The 13,994-nt window shown below is 32.6% G+C and overlaps 3 protein-coding genes across 7 annotated transcripts; 2 read left to right on the top strand and 1 right to left on the bottom strand.

The window, feature by feature from the left end:
• The first annotated feature begins 4,281 nt into the window (after nucleotides 1–4,281).
• On the top strand, nucleotides 4,282–5,795 carry LOC105116868 (phenolic glucoside malonyltransferase 1-like). Its single transcript, XM_011014366.1, has one exon. The coding sequence runs from the start codon at nucleotides 4,358–4,360 to the stop codon at nucleotides 5,768–5,770; it is 1,413 nt and encodes a 470-aa protein (XP_011012668.1). The 5' UTR covers nucleotides 4,282–4,357; the 3' UTR covers nucleotides 5,771–5,795.
• Nucleotides 5,796–8,113: 2,318 nt separating this feature from the next.
• Nucleotides 8,114–8,844, top strand: LOC105116867 (uncharacterized). The gene has a single exon (XM_011014365.1). It carries the CDS (start codon nucleotides 8,439–8,441, stop codon nucleotides 8,775–8,777), a length of 339 nt encoding a protein of 112 aa, XP_011012667.1. The 5' UTR covers nucleotides 8,114–8,438; the 3' UTR covers nucleotides 8,778–8,844.
• Nucleotides 8,845–8,966: 122 nt separating this feature from the next.
• On the bottom strand, nucleotides 8,967–12,838 carry LOC105116866 (uncharacterized). Of its 5 annotated transcripts, none has more exons than XM_011014362.1 (4): nucleotides 12,712–12,838; nucleotides 11,658–11,733; nucleotides 9,356–9,484; nucleotides 8,967–9,165 (listed from the first exon to the last, which is right to left on the bottom strand). In XM_011014362.1, exons 1-4 carry the CDS (start codon nucleotides 12,834–12,836, stop codon nucleotides 9,109–9,111), a joined length of 387 nt encoding a protein of 128 aa, XP_011012664.1. In that variant the 5' UTR covers nucleotides 12,837–12,838; the 3' UTR covers nucleotides 8,967–9,108. The 5 variants fall into 5 exon arrangements, 2 of the variants coding, with proteins under 2 accessions (XP_011012664.1, XP_011012665.1); XM_011014363.1 differs by having other exon boundaries at nucleotides 8,967–9,162; XR_840618.1 differs by lacking the exons at nucleotides 11,658–11,733; nucleotides 12,712–12,838 and adding exons at nucleotides 9,775–9,913; nucleotides 10,006–11,651 and having other exon boundaries at nucleotides 8,967–9,484.
• Between the last annotated feature and the right edge of the window lie 1,156 nt (nucleotides 12,839–13,994).

Raw genomic sequence — 13,994 nt, 5'->3', positions numbered from 1 at the left:
TTTAGTTAATGAGTTATTGATACTTCAAGTGCAAAATGATGATATAAAACCATGATAAAAATGCACTTTTAAGTACTAATCAACAACTCCTCGGGTTAGGATTGAGGAATGAAAAGTGTCTGATGGGGAAGAGACTAGACCATAAAAGAAAACCAAAAAAAAAAAAAGAGGGCTAAAGGGGTCAGGCTGGTATATGGTTCGCCACCCCCTTTATCTTCCTTTTCTTTTTTATTTTTTGTTTTAGTGATGTTTTTTTTTCTTCTAATGATTTTTCTTCTAGGGTTTCTTGTAATGACCTCTCTAAGGTTTTTCTTCTCTCCCTTTTTCACATGCACTAGGATCTATATTTATGGTGCAAGAGTCTCATCGTGGGTAAGAAATAAAGTTCCAATCAAAGGCCTTGTTTGTTTGTTGGAAAGTAGCTTTTTAAAAAAAAAATGAATTCCAAGAAAGTCAATTACTTTCTGATGTTTGGTAGTGTAATGGAAAATAAGTTCGAAAACAGTTTCCAATGTTTGGTTATGCCATGAAAAATGAGATAACAAAATAACATATTAATATTTTATTTTTCTCAAGTTTATTAAAATAATAAGGAACACATCTTATAAATTAAATAGTTGAATGAGAATGAAATTGAAAAAAGCTATGATTTCATAAATTATCTCTACTAAAATAAATAATAATCAAAATAATAAAGATCAAATCTAAAAAAATAAAAAAAAAATAAAAGATGAAGAAATTAAAATAATAATAATCAATATTTCATAAATTATTTCAAATAAAATAAGAAACAATCAAAAGAATAAGGACCAAATTTGATAGATAAAAAATTTCAATAAAAAAATGATAAGAAAAAAGCAAATAACAATTATAAAAATAAGGACCAAAGTTAATGTAAAAACTAAATTTTAAGAGATGAAATTAAAAAATAAATATTCAAAACAAAATATATATAGCAATCAAAAATTTAAGAATCTAATTTGATATAATAAGCAAATAATGACATTTGTAAATTTTTCATAACTTTCAGAAAGTATTTTCTGCCCAAATTTTCTAAGAAAACACTTTTCTTAAAACCAAGCCAAAAACATTTTTGATTGAAAAGTGTTTTTCATTGACCAACTTTCTTAATAGCTAACAAACATAAGAAAGATTGGAAAGTGATTTCCCGAAAACCACTTTTCAAAAAACAAGCATAGCAAAAACAAAATTCCTGAAAACCAAGTCAAATTTTTCTTTGACTAAAAAGTATTTTCCATTGACTAGGAAGTATTTTTTGTTGACTGAAAAGTGTTTTCAATTGAATAACTTTTCTAATGGCAAACAAACACGGGAAAGTTTGGAAAGTGGTTTCCCGAAAACTACTTTTCAGGAAACAAATATGGCCAAAGTTCTTCTCTTCTTTGAAATTTAAATTTGATTAAGAATCAAATTTAAAAGTGAATCACTACCATTATCTTGAAGACAAGGATTATCTTGAAGATATGAATTATCTTAAAGATAAAGATAGAATGACAAAAGTACATTTGAGTCCCTAATTTTCACTCAAGATGACGAATCATATTTTTTCACTGAAATAAATCTCTGATCTTTTAATTTTATATTTTAAACTCAATAAAATTAATTAAAAGGCTAATGGGCTAAAATTGGGTTACAACATCATGAATGACAAAATAAAATTAGAATGGTCGGATATTGCACGAAACCAAATGAGAATCAAAGTCGAAGTTAAAACAAAGTTGATTTATAAATAGAATCAATTTTCAGTACACATTCTTAGGGATTTATCTATGCTTAAATATCAGATAAAGAAGAAATGAATTTAGCATTATGAAGACTCCTAATTAGCCTAAGAATCTTGATAATTTTGGCAGCAAAGGGAGAATGATACCTGAAACATTGTTCAAAAAATATTTTTTTCTTTTTTGCTTTTCAACAACCATGAAATAAACTCTTGTATTTGGTTTAAGAAGTATACATACCATCTCCAGCATGAAGGGCCTAAAAATGAGTAACAACAGTGGTAGGTGCTAGGATTGCTTACGGTTTGGTTGCCTCTACTACTACTGGTAAGGATAAAAGTCACTGGGAAGGGTGATTGTTGTTAGTGTTGCTATTAAGGTTGTGATGACAACGAAGGAAGAAAGATGAAACAGGTCTGGAGGAAAAAGGAAGCAACAATGGCTCCTAGTGGTCAAATGGTGATTGGGGTAGCTACCTGTGGTGGACCTAGTAGCGCACGAGCTAGTGGTAGCGTTGCTTAGAGGCTAGAACAGTGAAGAGAGAAAGAGATGGCAAAAAGAAAAAAAAAAAAACAAGGGAGTGAGGCTGGTTTTTTGGTTGAATTTAGACCCAATTTTTTTCCTTCTTAAGTCATGAAATTCACCTCTATTTATAAGGGGTAGAAGAGGGTAATCTTATCTTCACAGGAAAAAACTTTCAACCTTGATTCGGTTAGTAAGGATCTCAACCGTTGGTTTAAAGTAGGCACTATGAATTGTCAAATTTAAGAATTCAAGGTTGCCTAAGTTAGCTACTTTAGGCCAACACTAGAGGCATTTTGATGATAATATGCCTGAGCCGATCATACTCGGAGATAGAGGGATGTCAGGTGACTATTTTAGTTCATGTGTTGTCAATTTTGATGGACATATAAGGCATTAAATGTACATGAAAAGTAGCTATCCGGAAAACATTCTCGAGCAAAATGGGGAAGACAATGAACAATGATCAGACAAGGCATCATCTGATTCTCTTTAAAAAATAATCCAAATGGCATTGTTTTGGGTTGAATTTGGAATTATTTGTCAATCTTCAATTTAGTCTTTCAGCTTACACTTACTCCTAATTGACCATAAAATTTCAATTTAATATTATTAAGCTCCTGATAAACTTCAATTTGAAAATCAGATTTACATGTCTTTTGCACTTTGATCCTTGGTTTTAGATTTATGTAATTTAATCCCTATTTGAACATTAAACTTTCAATTTCACCCCTATATTTTGTCAATTAAGTCCTTATAGTTTGGTGCCTTTGCAAAATAGTCTTTGGTTGTGAAAATCTTTATTTTGACTTTTAAGTGACCCCCAAAACTTTAATTTTCTTATGATTTTTCCCTTGATTTTAATTAATTAACTTGATAAAAATTAAATTTGATCTCTTAAAATTTCAATCTTCTTAATTAAGCCTAAATCAGGTTTCTAAACTTAATTTTTCACCAATTAAGCCCCTAAAAAAATTAATTTGACCATAGTAAAGTATAATTGTGTCCTTGTACCTATTTAAATCCTTCAATTAGACCCAAATTAATTCTTAAATATAATTAAAATTCAATTTAGCTCATGGTTAAATTAAATTGATTTTTTAAAAATTTAATTATGTCCTTAAACTTAATTCTTATATAAATTCATCTAATAATAATGTAATTTGACCTTAGATTTGCATTGCTTCTCTATTTTTTGGATTAATGAGATATAATTAAACTTTGAATTTCCTTAAAAATTGTATTTCCTTGCTTGCATCTTTGAAGTTATCATTTTTTATTTTTATTTTGAAAAAAATAAATTTTAAAGAATAATCCATAATTGAGTTATGACATGGATTATTACCATGAAATTTTTTTATAATCTTTAACTAACTTAACTTTTAACTTTTACTTTATAGTTTTTTGGTTTTTTTTTTTGACTCAGTAATTATTAAAACAGATTATTTGAGAATGTATATATCTTTTTTAGTTTTTTAACGTAATAAAAATACGTTTTTTACTCTAGTATGTAGATCTAAAGCCAACGAAGATTCTCCAAGTATAAAGAGAATAAGACAGGCATGAAGGCCACGTGAAGGAGCATCCAACGGGGATTTTACTTGGGAAACGTCTAGAATTTAGATATAAAATATAATAATTATTTTATAAGTGTCCGACAACTTGATTTATTTCTTTCAATAACCCATTAATAAGTGTTTTATTATCTTGATACTCCACTTAATTTATTTCTTTTAATAAGAAATCTGGAAACTAATTTATTAAATATTGGTGTAAAGCTCGTATTGCAACCTAAACATGTGCGAAAGGGCAGAAGAAACCATTAAACAAGAAAACAATAAACAAACTGCAAGCACCGTTAATGTTACGGTCGTGGCCACCTCCGATGACATTTTAAGGGACTGTTTGCAACGTGTTAGTTTTTTAAAAAATATTTTTTAAAAATATAATAAAATAATATTTTATTTATTTTTTAAAATTAGTTTTTATAACAAAACTTTTTGTTTTTTTATATAATTGATACGTAAAATCTCTTCCTTCCGTTGCGATTTAACCAAAACAAAATCTCTCTTCTGCTCCTCGTCGTCTCCAACATGGAAGTCGAAAACCAAGTCAACACCATCGATGTCTGCCAAGTTACTCCTTACTTCGACTCATCGGAGTCAGCTACCGAGTTATCTCTTCCGCTAACCTTCTACGACATTATGTGGTTGAAATTTCCTCCAGTTGAACGCATCTTTTTCTATAAACTCACTGAGTCAACTCCAACTTTCTTCAATTCAGTGATCCTTCCCAAACTCAAACACTCTCTTTCTCATACACTCCTTCACTTCCTTCCTCTTGCCGGCAACCTTATCTGGCCTCCACAAGCCATCAAACCCATCATCCTCTACACTCCAGACGATGGTGTTCAGCTCACAGTTGCTGAGTCCAGTGCTGACTTTCATCTCCTCTCGGGAAATGAAGTCCATGAAGCTGCAGATTCTCGTCCTTATATACCCGAGTTGCCGGTCACTGACTCAAAGGCATCCGTTATAGCTTTGAAAATAACCTTATTTCCTAATCACGGCTTTTGCATTGGCATCTCTGCCCACCATTCAGTCCTTGATGGCAAAAGCTCGACCATGTTTATCAAAGCATGGGCTCACTTCTGCAAACTCGGTGATGAAGACAAACGACAATATCCAGCTTTGTTGACAGAACTCACACCTGTTTTTGACCGAATAGGTATACAAGACCCTGAAGGGTTGGACATGGTGTATTTGAACAACTGGTTAGAATTAAAATGGCCTGGTGTGGATCTTAAACCAAGAAGCTTGCAGCTTTTGCCAGCTATAGCCGTTCGATCTAGCTCAGTACGAGCAACGTTCGAGTTATCTCGTGAAGACATAAAGAAACTCAGGGAGAGGGTGCTTGCTAATTTAGTAAAGGAAGGTTCAAAAGAAACACGCCCAATCCATTTATCTACCTTTGTGCTTGTATTAGCTTACGGATTTGTATGTATAGTTAAGGCAAGAGGGTTTGAAAGTAACAGAAAGGTAGTTATTGGATTTGCGGTAGATTGTAGAGCCCGTTTGGACCCTCCAGTACATGAGAACTATTTTGGTAACTGTGTCAGTTCATGTGTTGCGTTTACAGAAGCAGAATCTCTATTAGAGGAGAAAGGATTTATGTATTTAGCAGAAATGCTAAGTGAGCTTATCAAAAGCTTAGAGAAAGGAGTCCTTGATGGAGCAAAGGAGAAGATGGCAAGGAACATGGAAGAAGCGGCAGGTGGTGCAGCACTATTTGGGGTTGCTGGGTCAAACCGATTTGAGGTTTATGGAACTGATTTTGGGTGGGGGAACCCAGAGAAGGTGGAGATAACTTCCATAGATAGGACAGGAGCAATTTCTCTAGCAGAGAGCACAGATGGAAAAGGTGGAGTCGAGATTGGTTTGGTTTTGGAGAAGCATGAGATGGAAAAATTCACTTCTTTATTTGTTGCCGGCCTTAAGAATCATTAGTTCTTCCTTAGTTCTTCCTTTATTCTTCCTGTGACCAGTTTCAGTAATTGTTAACTTTCACCTTGTTTTCCCAATTTGATGGTAAAATATTTAAAGTTTTTTTTTTCTTCAAATGTTTTGAATTTTAAAAAAAATATTTTTAAGAAAATTAGACATTTTAATATTAAGTTTGTATCTTACATTGTGAATACAACTTGACCTAGAAAGTTGGGTTTGAACCAAATATAACCCGACCCAACATCCACTACATGAACAATACACTTAAATTTTAATTAATGCTAGAATTGTTACAAGTATTGTTGCTATTATAGTCATTACTACGCTTGCTTATTATTAGAATGATTGAGAAAAGAGTCATTATTTTTGCTATTATTAATAAAAATAAAAATATATTAAAAAAAATAGTTGGTATATTGCTACTATTAAGGCTCGGATGATAAAAAAATAAATAAATATTATATTTAAAGTGATTATGCTATATCAATAATACATGTTAATATATGTTTTTTTTTATTGTTATTTTGTTTTTATTTTTCCAACAGTAATATTAGAGCATCTTGTTATTTATTTTCTATTGTAAATAACATGATTAATTTGTTTATAACATGTTTTCAACGTTCTATCATTGAAATTCTTGATTTTTTTACTTCAACAAAATTAGTGTTCAATGATTGTTATCTAATAATATAGTATAAATTAAATTATGAAAATAATACCACTAAAAAGTAGAAAATGGAGTTGCTCTTCTACTTAAATTGTATAAAAATTAGGGTACAAAAGTAATTTGTAAACTAACATTATAACTAGTAGATGAAACAGTGTCTAAATAAGCTATATTATTATTTAATTATTTTTTAAAATATTAGTCAATATTCTTTGAAATTTATAAACATATTATAAAATTTAAAATATTAGAAAATAATTTGTGTTTAAAAAAGTAATACTAAAACATATTTTAAAAATCTTGAATATTTTAAAAAAAAAATATTTAAAATATTTTAGAGTATTTACTGTATAGAACACACATAAAAATATTTTTATTTTTTTGTTAGAATAGCGTAATTAAACATAAACATCACAGTTAACAAAACAAAACATACCCGTTTATTTTAGAATTTACGAAAAAACCTAGAACACTTCATTTCAAATAAACAGGTTTCGACACCGATTTAAACTCGAAGCCTGAAGCCTGACCCATCATTATCTAAAATAAGGCAAAATAAGGCACTAACATACACACCGAACAGACGAGTGGGGGGATAATGAGAAACTTCAAAGCTCATGATTCCTCCCGAAAATGGAAAAAGAAAAGCCCGCGTCTCTAACATACACACCCATTTAAAAATCACAGCCATGGACAAAACAGTAGCAAGCTTGCAACTTTGTTACCCAAACAGAACTCTAATGTCTAAAATAAAAGCAGAAACAGGTTTTGGAAAGAAGAAACATCAGACCTCGGTTTTATATATGACAATAAATAAAAAGAAAAAAGAAAGCCGAGACTTACCTGCAGATATTTCTTGCTTTGAATGTAACAGATGAAGTGTAAACCAATGAAAAGAAAACTTTTGCCCTTTTGCCTCTAGTAACCGAAGAAAGACCTCCTTCTTTTGCCGTTAGGAGCTCTTTCCACCCCTTTCAGAGTTTTGTGACGTCCTATCCGGCAAGGTAAGATAGGCTGAAGGTAATCTGCTCTCTCTTCCTCCTTGCTTTCTCTGCTTTCTTATTCTCAGTCTTCTCCTTGTTCCCTTTGTTTTCTTTTTTTCTCCTCCGTTTGTTTTATGCTTTGAATATTATTTAAAGTGATTATGCTTAGACCAATGATGCATGTTAATATATGTTTTTATCTATTGCTATTTTGTTTTTATTTTTCCAACAATAATATTAGAGTATCTTGTTATTTTTTTCTAATGTAAATAACATGTTTAATTTGTGTATAACATATTTTCAAGATTAATCAGGTTCTACCATTGAAATTCTTGATTTTTTACTTCAACCAAATTAGTGCTCATATGATTATTATCTAATAATATAGTATAAATTAAACTGTAAAAAAAAGTACCACTAGAAAGTAGAGTTGTCAGGCGTATATTACATGAATTTTTTGGGTTGAAGTATGAAGAAATTATAGTTATTCAAAGTTTATAAAAAAAGACAGAAGTTCAGTTTGGACCGTAACATAAACTATTGTTTTGCTCCAAGAATAATTCTCTATGCGTTGTCTTGTTTATCTATTATGTGCAATATATTTTATGTGTAAAATATACTTTACAATTCAAATATGCACTGGAGCCACTCAGCTTATGTTTATTGGTTGTTCGAGCTTCAATTACATTTAAAAAATAAAAAATAAAAAGAGTTAAAGACTCCATCAAAATCCATCTTCAAAACTTCCTCGCTCGAATTTACAGTCAACTCCAGCCAAAAAAAAAATCCCTTGCTTTCTGCTTCCAATTATTGTCTTGACTTTGAAGCCTATACCCAGCACCCCACAAGGCTGACATCCCTCATTAGTCTCTTGCTAGCCACACCAAGCCCAGATAGAATTCTTGCTGTATTTCGTAATTGGATTTCAAAGATCATCTACCAATCAAGAAGTTGAGCTGCAAGTCAAAGCAATCAAGATTTGTGAACTTGGTTCTCCTTGTTTTGTTGCTTGTCGAAGATAATGAATTGCAGGAGCTTAGAAGAGTTTTGGTCTTTCTATGTGACTCAACATTCAAAACCATCAACAAGACGTTGGCATTTTGTGGGCACGCTTTCAAGTATACTGTTATTGCTGTCCTCTTTTGTTTTCAATTTGTGGTTTTTGTTCTTTGTGCCGTTGGTTGGGTATGGATTGGCTTGGTACAGCCATTTCTTTGTGGAAGGGAATGTTCCTGCAACTTTTGGGCATCCAGTTTGGTCTTTTCTATGTGATTGCAAGATGTTCGGATTGATGCTTACTGGTCAGATGGATAGAGAAATCAAGAGGCTGGGAAAGAGGCCTATTTTGCAGGGATTTTGATTATGTTGTAAGCACCTTTTCTGTTTTACCAGTGAAATAATCATGCATGGAAATTCTCAATTCACAATCTTGCTGACTTTTGACTGTTTCTCGTTTCTCTCTAATGTAAACATGTGTCTAAATTACATGCTCTGAGTATAGAAATGTGTACATTCCAGAATCAAAACCCTCTGTTTTTTTTTTTTTTTGGGTCTTTTGGGAATGAAAAGCCAAAATCTTCACATGCAAGTTTGGTGTTTATGAATCACGGTAGGGTTACTCCCGTCCGAATAATTTACCACCGTCATCATCAGTGACGAATATTGAAGATGAGCTTCTAGTCGATCTTCTATCAACACCCATTGTTTTGTTGGTTACCCAAATTAATCAGTGGGTTTTTATAAACCTGCTGCAAAGTCATAAACCCAGCGGTAATCGATGAAAGCGAAGTTAGGAGAGTTTGGGAGCCATTGTTCGAAGTTAGACATCAATAAGAAAAAACATGTCGAGGCTCTTAAGCAGTTTGTGTGGTAGAAACAGGGGAACGATGAATGAGAAAGTGAAAAAAGCGACAAATGGAGTTAAATGCGAGGAGGTACCTCTGCGGGGGTTGACAATGAGGTTTGTTGTTTCTTGGTTAGCTGCTCCGATTCATGGAAGCTGGAAAGCGAACCTGCGCATCTGTTTCTTTGAGCTGAACTGGGACGTTGTCCTGCAGTGCTGGGCCGCTGTTTCGAAGGAAGAAAATAAGGTAGGTTATTTGTTGTGCACGTAATGGTGCTCCTCTGTTCCAAGAAGCTCAAAAAGAAATGGTTGTGAGAAAAATCAAAGAGAAATGTTCCAAGTTGAAAGAAGAAAGTGGAGGCAAAACAGCCGGAGGATTGCTGCATGATGGAGAACTAAGGGCTGTTAGATCACATGATGTAGTCTCCCAGAGAAAAATAAAACGCAACCACATAATATAAGTTTATATATATTTGCTGCACCAAGCAATTGTTTGTGAACTATTTTTTTAAACCTGTGCAGTGGAATTTCGTTGTCGAATAGCAGACGCCTCCTTGTTAGTGGATGGCAGTTTGTACGATTGTCCTCATGGGAATCCACGGGATGTTTCTCCGAGGAAGTTGTTTCCTCATCAAAGTACAGCGGTGTGAAGCCTTCGACAACAGAAAAACGCAACAGTTCAGCCTGAAGAAATGCATGTTTAAACATATAATCAACAGTCCATATACCCCAAGTCCCAGCAAACCTAGTAGAGATTGGAATCCATGTTCCTCTATGCCCAGTTTCGGACAGCAGTCTAGCTTGCACCCGATGAAAGGGAGCATTGTTTTAAAACCAAAAGAGAAACAGCACCAAATGGAAGCAGGCTAAGCACGAAGAGCAAAAGACCCAGGAAAAAAAAAAGGAGCAAAGAAAACCAGCAGCACAACCAAACAACTATAGCTGGAACGTAGGACTCCATTAAAAAAAAAAAAGAGAGAAATTAATGGGAGAAACAATTGAGCAAGAGTGTAAAGAAAACGATCAAGGTAATTGCAAAAAGAGCCAGGAAGCCCTCAAAAAGAGTGGCTGCTGCAACATAAGAATAAACGGCAGGAAACACAGCATAACAGTTATCAAAACACAACAGGGCAGAAACCAACAAGGCAAGAAGGAACCTGCAACCCCCAAGAATCATTTGTGAAAAGCCAATCGAGAACAACACAGTAAACAAAGAGAAAAACAGCAAAGAGAAACAGAACCGGGGATTCCCGTTCAACAGACGAAGAAGAAAGAAAAACCTAATAAGTTAAACCACCAGAACCACCATAACCTGGATCGGCATAAAACAACCGAAACTGGAAACGATAAACAGTTTGAAGTCGTTGTAAGTCCCCCAAGGGTAATGTTAAGCTGAGCTTAACAAGATTGAGAAAGAATAGAAAGAAAAGAGAATAGAAATTGAGAAAGAACAGAAAGAAGAGAGAGCAGAGGAGAAGGAGCAGAGAATTGAGAAGAGAAAGGAGAATAGAGGGAAGAGCAGAGATTGAGAATAATGTTCTGTATTTTCTTCTCTCCAACACGTTTCCATACACCAGTTATATACAAGCTTTTATTCTTACACTAACTATAATTATATTCAAGCCTGTTTGACTATAACTACTTCCTTGACTCACTCAACTGCTTTTCTAACTAATTAACTACTAACTATATTCTTTCAATGCTGTTGTTGTTTCTTGTTGCTCTCTTTCCAGCCTTCATCATGTTCCTAGTTCGTAACAGGTAATTCCAAAGCAGAACATGAAAACTTACGAAGGACTGAAAATCACCAGCAAAGAGAAAGAAGTCACTAAAAAATCTTAAAAGAACGCCGTAAACGAATAACCCAACAGTTCAAAGGACCCCCAGCAAGCCTAGCGATAGAAAAAAACCGAAGATCCTAAACAAGCAAAAAAGATCATATAACATAAGCCGCACAAAGTTTAGTCTAAACATCAAAACAAAATCAAAATCAGAAATAACAATCACAAAGAAGTAAATTCAAATGAAATACACACCACAACCAAACACTCAGCACAGGCCAGCAGACCTCCAAAAAACACCAAAGCTCAGAACAGGAAGAACAAACAAAATCAATGGATCATTTCAAACAACTATAACCAAGGCAAAAACAATCATTGAATGCACGCAATACACAAAACCTAACCAATGATCAAAGAAAACAAACAAACTTATCATAAAAATAAGTAAAGATAGAGAAAATGCCACAGAACAACGAAAGAAGCAAAAAAAAAGGACCAGAGCAAACATCAAGCCATCATGAGAAAGAATCAGTGCAGAATAAAAAATAAAAAGAAACAGAAATCAAAAACCCAAGAATCCAGAATAAAGCACCATTAACCTGGATTGAAAAAATACCTCACCAACAAACACACCAGCACCAGGAGCCCTAATCCACACCAAGCGGTTCCAAAACTCCCAAGGCCAAAGAAACCTGCGAGGAAAAAAAAAAAAAAACAAAACCCAATTATGAACATCACCAGGAAAGAATTGGGTCAATGATCAAAAGCTATTAAGAAAGAGAGCAAAGGAATAAAAGCAAAGAAATCAGAGTCCACAGAAGGAAAGGACAAGTAACGATAATGGTAAGAGCAAAAAAAAAAAAAACGCTAAGAGAGCAGGCAACTGAGAGAGACTGAAACTCTTGAGAAGCACAGCTAACAGACAACCCAATAAATCCAGCTAAAATAATGGGAAATCAACACACATTCCACGGCAAACAATACCAAACCCAACTCAAAACGTAAAAAACCCAACCGATAAAATGACACAACCAAACCAAGAATATGAAATGAGAATGGGAGAAACAGCTCACCTGGTTGAACGCAAGCCAAACTGAAAGGGAGAGAAGAGACAGTGTTTATGTTACATTCTGCACATGTTAATAAACAAAGAGCATACGCGGAATAAGAACGAAGAAGAATTATTAGCTGCAGAAGTTACAATGATGAAATATGAAGCATGTGGCTTAGCTGTTAGTAGCAGTTAGTTAAGTTAGTTGTATGTAGCTAGTAGGAGGGAAAATCAGTTAGCAAGTTAGTTGAATAAGGTTGAAGTGTATAAAAGATGTGAGGGCATTTTCATTTGAGGCAAGCAATAACAGAACAGAATTCATGCTTCTCTTCTTCTCTTCTTCTATCGTCTTTCTTTTTTGTGTTCACTCCTTCTATTTTCTTGTTAGGAAATAAGCCTAACAATTAGTACCAGAGCCAAATCCAAGCTCGAATTGATTCTATCTGGTGCAAAAATAGTAGAAAATAACAAAATGAAGGTTACACGAGACTAATGTAGGAGGCTTGGTGAACAGCTGCAAAATATTCACGAGAAATCTAAGAATCAATGGTTAATCAACGAAACAAATGGCAAGAACAATGGGTGGAGCAAAACAAAAGGAATGATCAGATCAACTTACAGATTAAAGCTCTGGCAAATCAATTCCAGTTTTATATAGCTACTCAAAGATTGGAAAGGGAAGTTGGAGACAACTCCAAAGGAATCTTGAATACTCCACCAGTGGCAAAAGAAGTTAATGCTCATAATATTCAGGAAAAAGTTTTTTAACAATGATCGGAAAAGCTGGTGTACACAAGTATTATTTTGAATTTGATGTTAATTTTTAAATAATGATTGATTTTTTTATTTAAAGTAGTTTGAATATGATGGTAGTGTATATGAATAGTAATTTATAAGTGTTTTAATTTTTGCTAGTCTTTCAAATTTAATTAGTAGAGATAAAAATATTTTATTATTAAATGATTTGATTCAAATGATAAATGATATTATGTTTGGAAATTAATTTATAAATTAATATAAATTTAATTATTCTAGATCTAGTGACAATGACAATAATGATACATTGGATGTTTTATCAATCCTTATGATAAATAATTTTTTAATGAAGATTTCAAAACAAAATAAAATTATAAAATAAAATTGCATTACAAGCATAAACATAAAATTTCATATGACAAAGCTTGGGTTGTAAATAAAAGTTACTGATTGCAATTGTTTTTTATAAAAATAATAGGTTATTCCTTTTAGTTTTTGCAATTATTGATGAAGAAAATAATTCTAATTAGAGATGGATTTTGTTTTGCTTATAAATATATGTTACTTGTGCTAGAACATGTATATATATAATATCATATATACATGCAAGCATCAATAATAGAATAACAGAAGTTTGGTCTGAACCTATACGAGACTATTGGTATTGTGTCTGACATTTTATTAGCAACTTCAATTATAAATTCAAAGACCTAGCTATGAAAAAAAATATTTGATGAGGATATTTTGCGAACTTTTAAAGTGTAAATTTAATTTGTGGTATGAAAAAATATGTAAGTTGGACTTAGTATATAAAAAATGACTTGAATGAGAGCCAAAAGAAAAATAGATTTTATGTTATAATGGTGGTCATTGGTATGGTAATATAAAAACTAATTTTTTAGAATCATTTAATCATGTTCTAAAAGGTGCTTGTGTAATGCCTATTTTAGCTTTAGTGCAATTAATATTTTATAGGAGTAATAGTTATTGGGTCAATTGAAGATGTGAAGCTAAACTAAAATTCAACGTAGTAAAATTTAGCCACTAGTAATTAACATTGAGGATAACTCTAAGGATCATATTTCACATAGTTTGTTAATGATTATTATATGATTTAGAGCTACATATTAGTATATGGGATGTCAT

This window comes from Populus euphratica, unplaced genomic scaffold, assembly GCF_000495115.2.
Source record: "Populus euphratica unplaced genomic scaffold, PopEup_1.0 scaffold1084.1, whole genome shotgun sequence".
NCBI classification, from domain to species: domain Eukaryota; kingdom Viridiplantae; phylum Streptophyta; class Magnoliopsida; order Malpighiales; family Salicaceae; genus Populus; species Populus euphratica.
Note: the sequence above shows the minus strand (reverse complement) of the source record. Positions and strands in the feature narration are given on the sequence as shown.

Coding starts and splice junctions, on each gene's coding strand:
- LOC105116868 (XM_011014366.1), top strand. CDS start 4,358: ATGGAAGTCGAAAACCAAGTCAACACCATCGATGTCTGCCAAGTTACT.
- LOC105116866 (XM_011014362.1), bottom strand. CDS start 12,836: ATGAGCATTAACTTCTTTTGCCACTGGTGGAGTATTCAAGATTCCTTT. Junction 9,485..11,657: donor CTGGTGTGTTTGTTGGTGAG/GTATTTTTTCAA, acceptor CCTTCGAAACAG/CGGCCCAGCACTGCAGGACA. Junction 9,166..9,355: donor CATTGTCAACCCCCGCAGAG/GTACCTCCTCGC, acceptor ATGACTTTGCAG/CAGGTTTATAAAAACCCACT.
- LOC105116867 (XM_011014365.1), top strand. CDS start 8,439: ATGAATTGCAGGAGCTTAGAAGAGTTTTGGTCTTTCTATGTGACTCAA.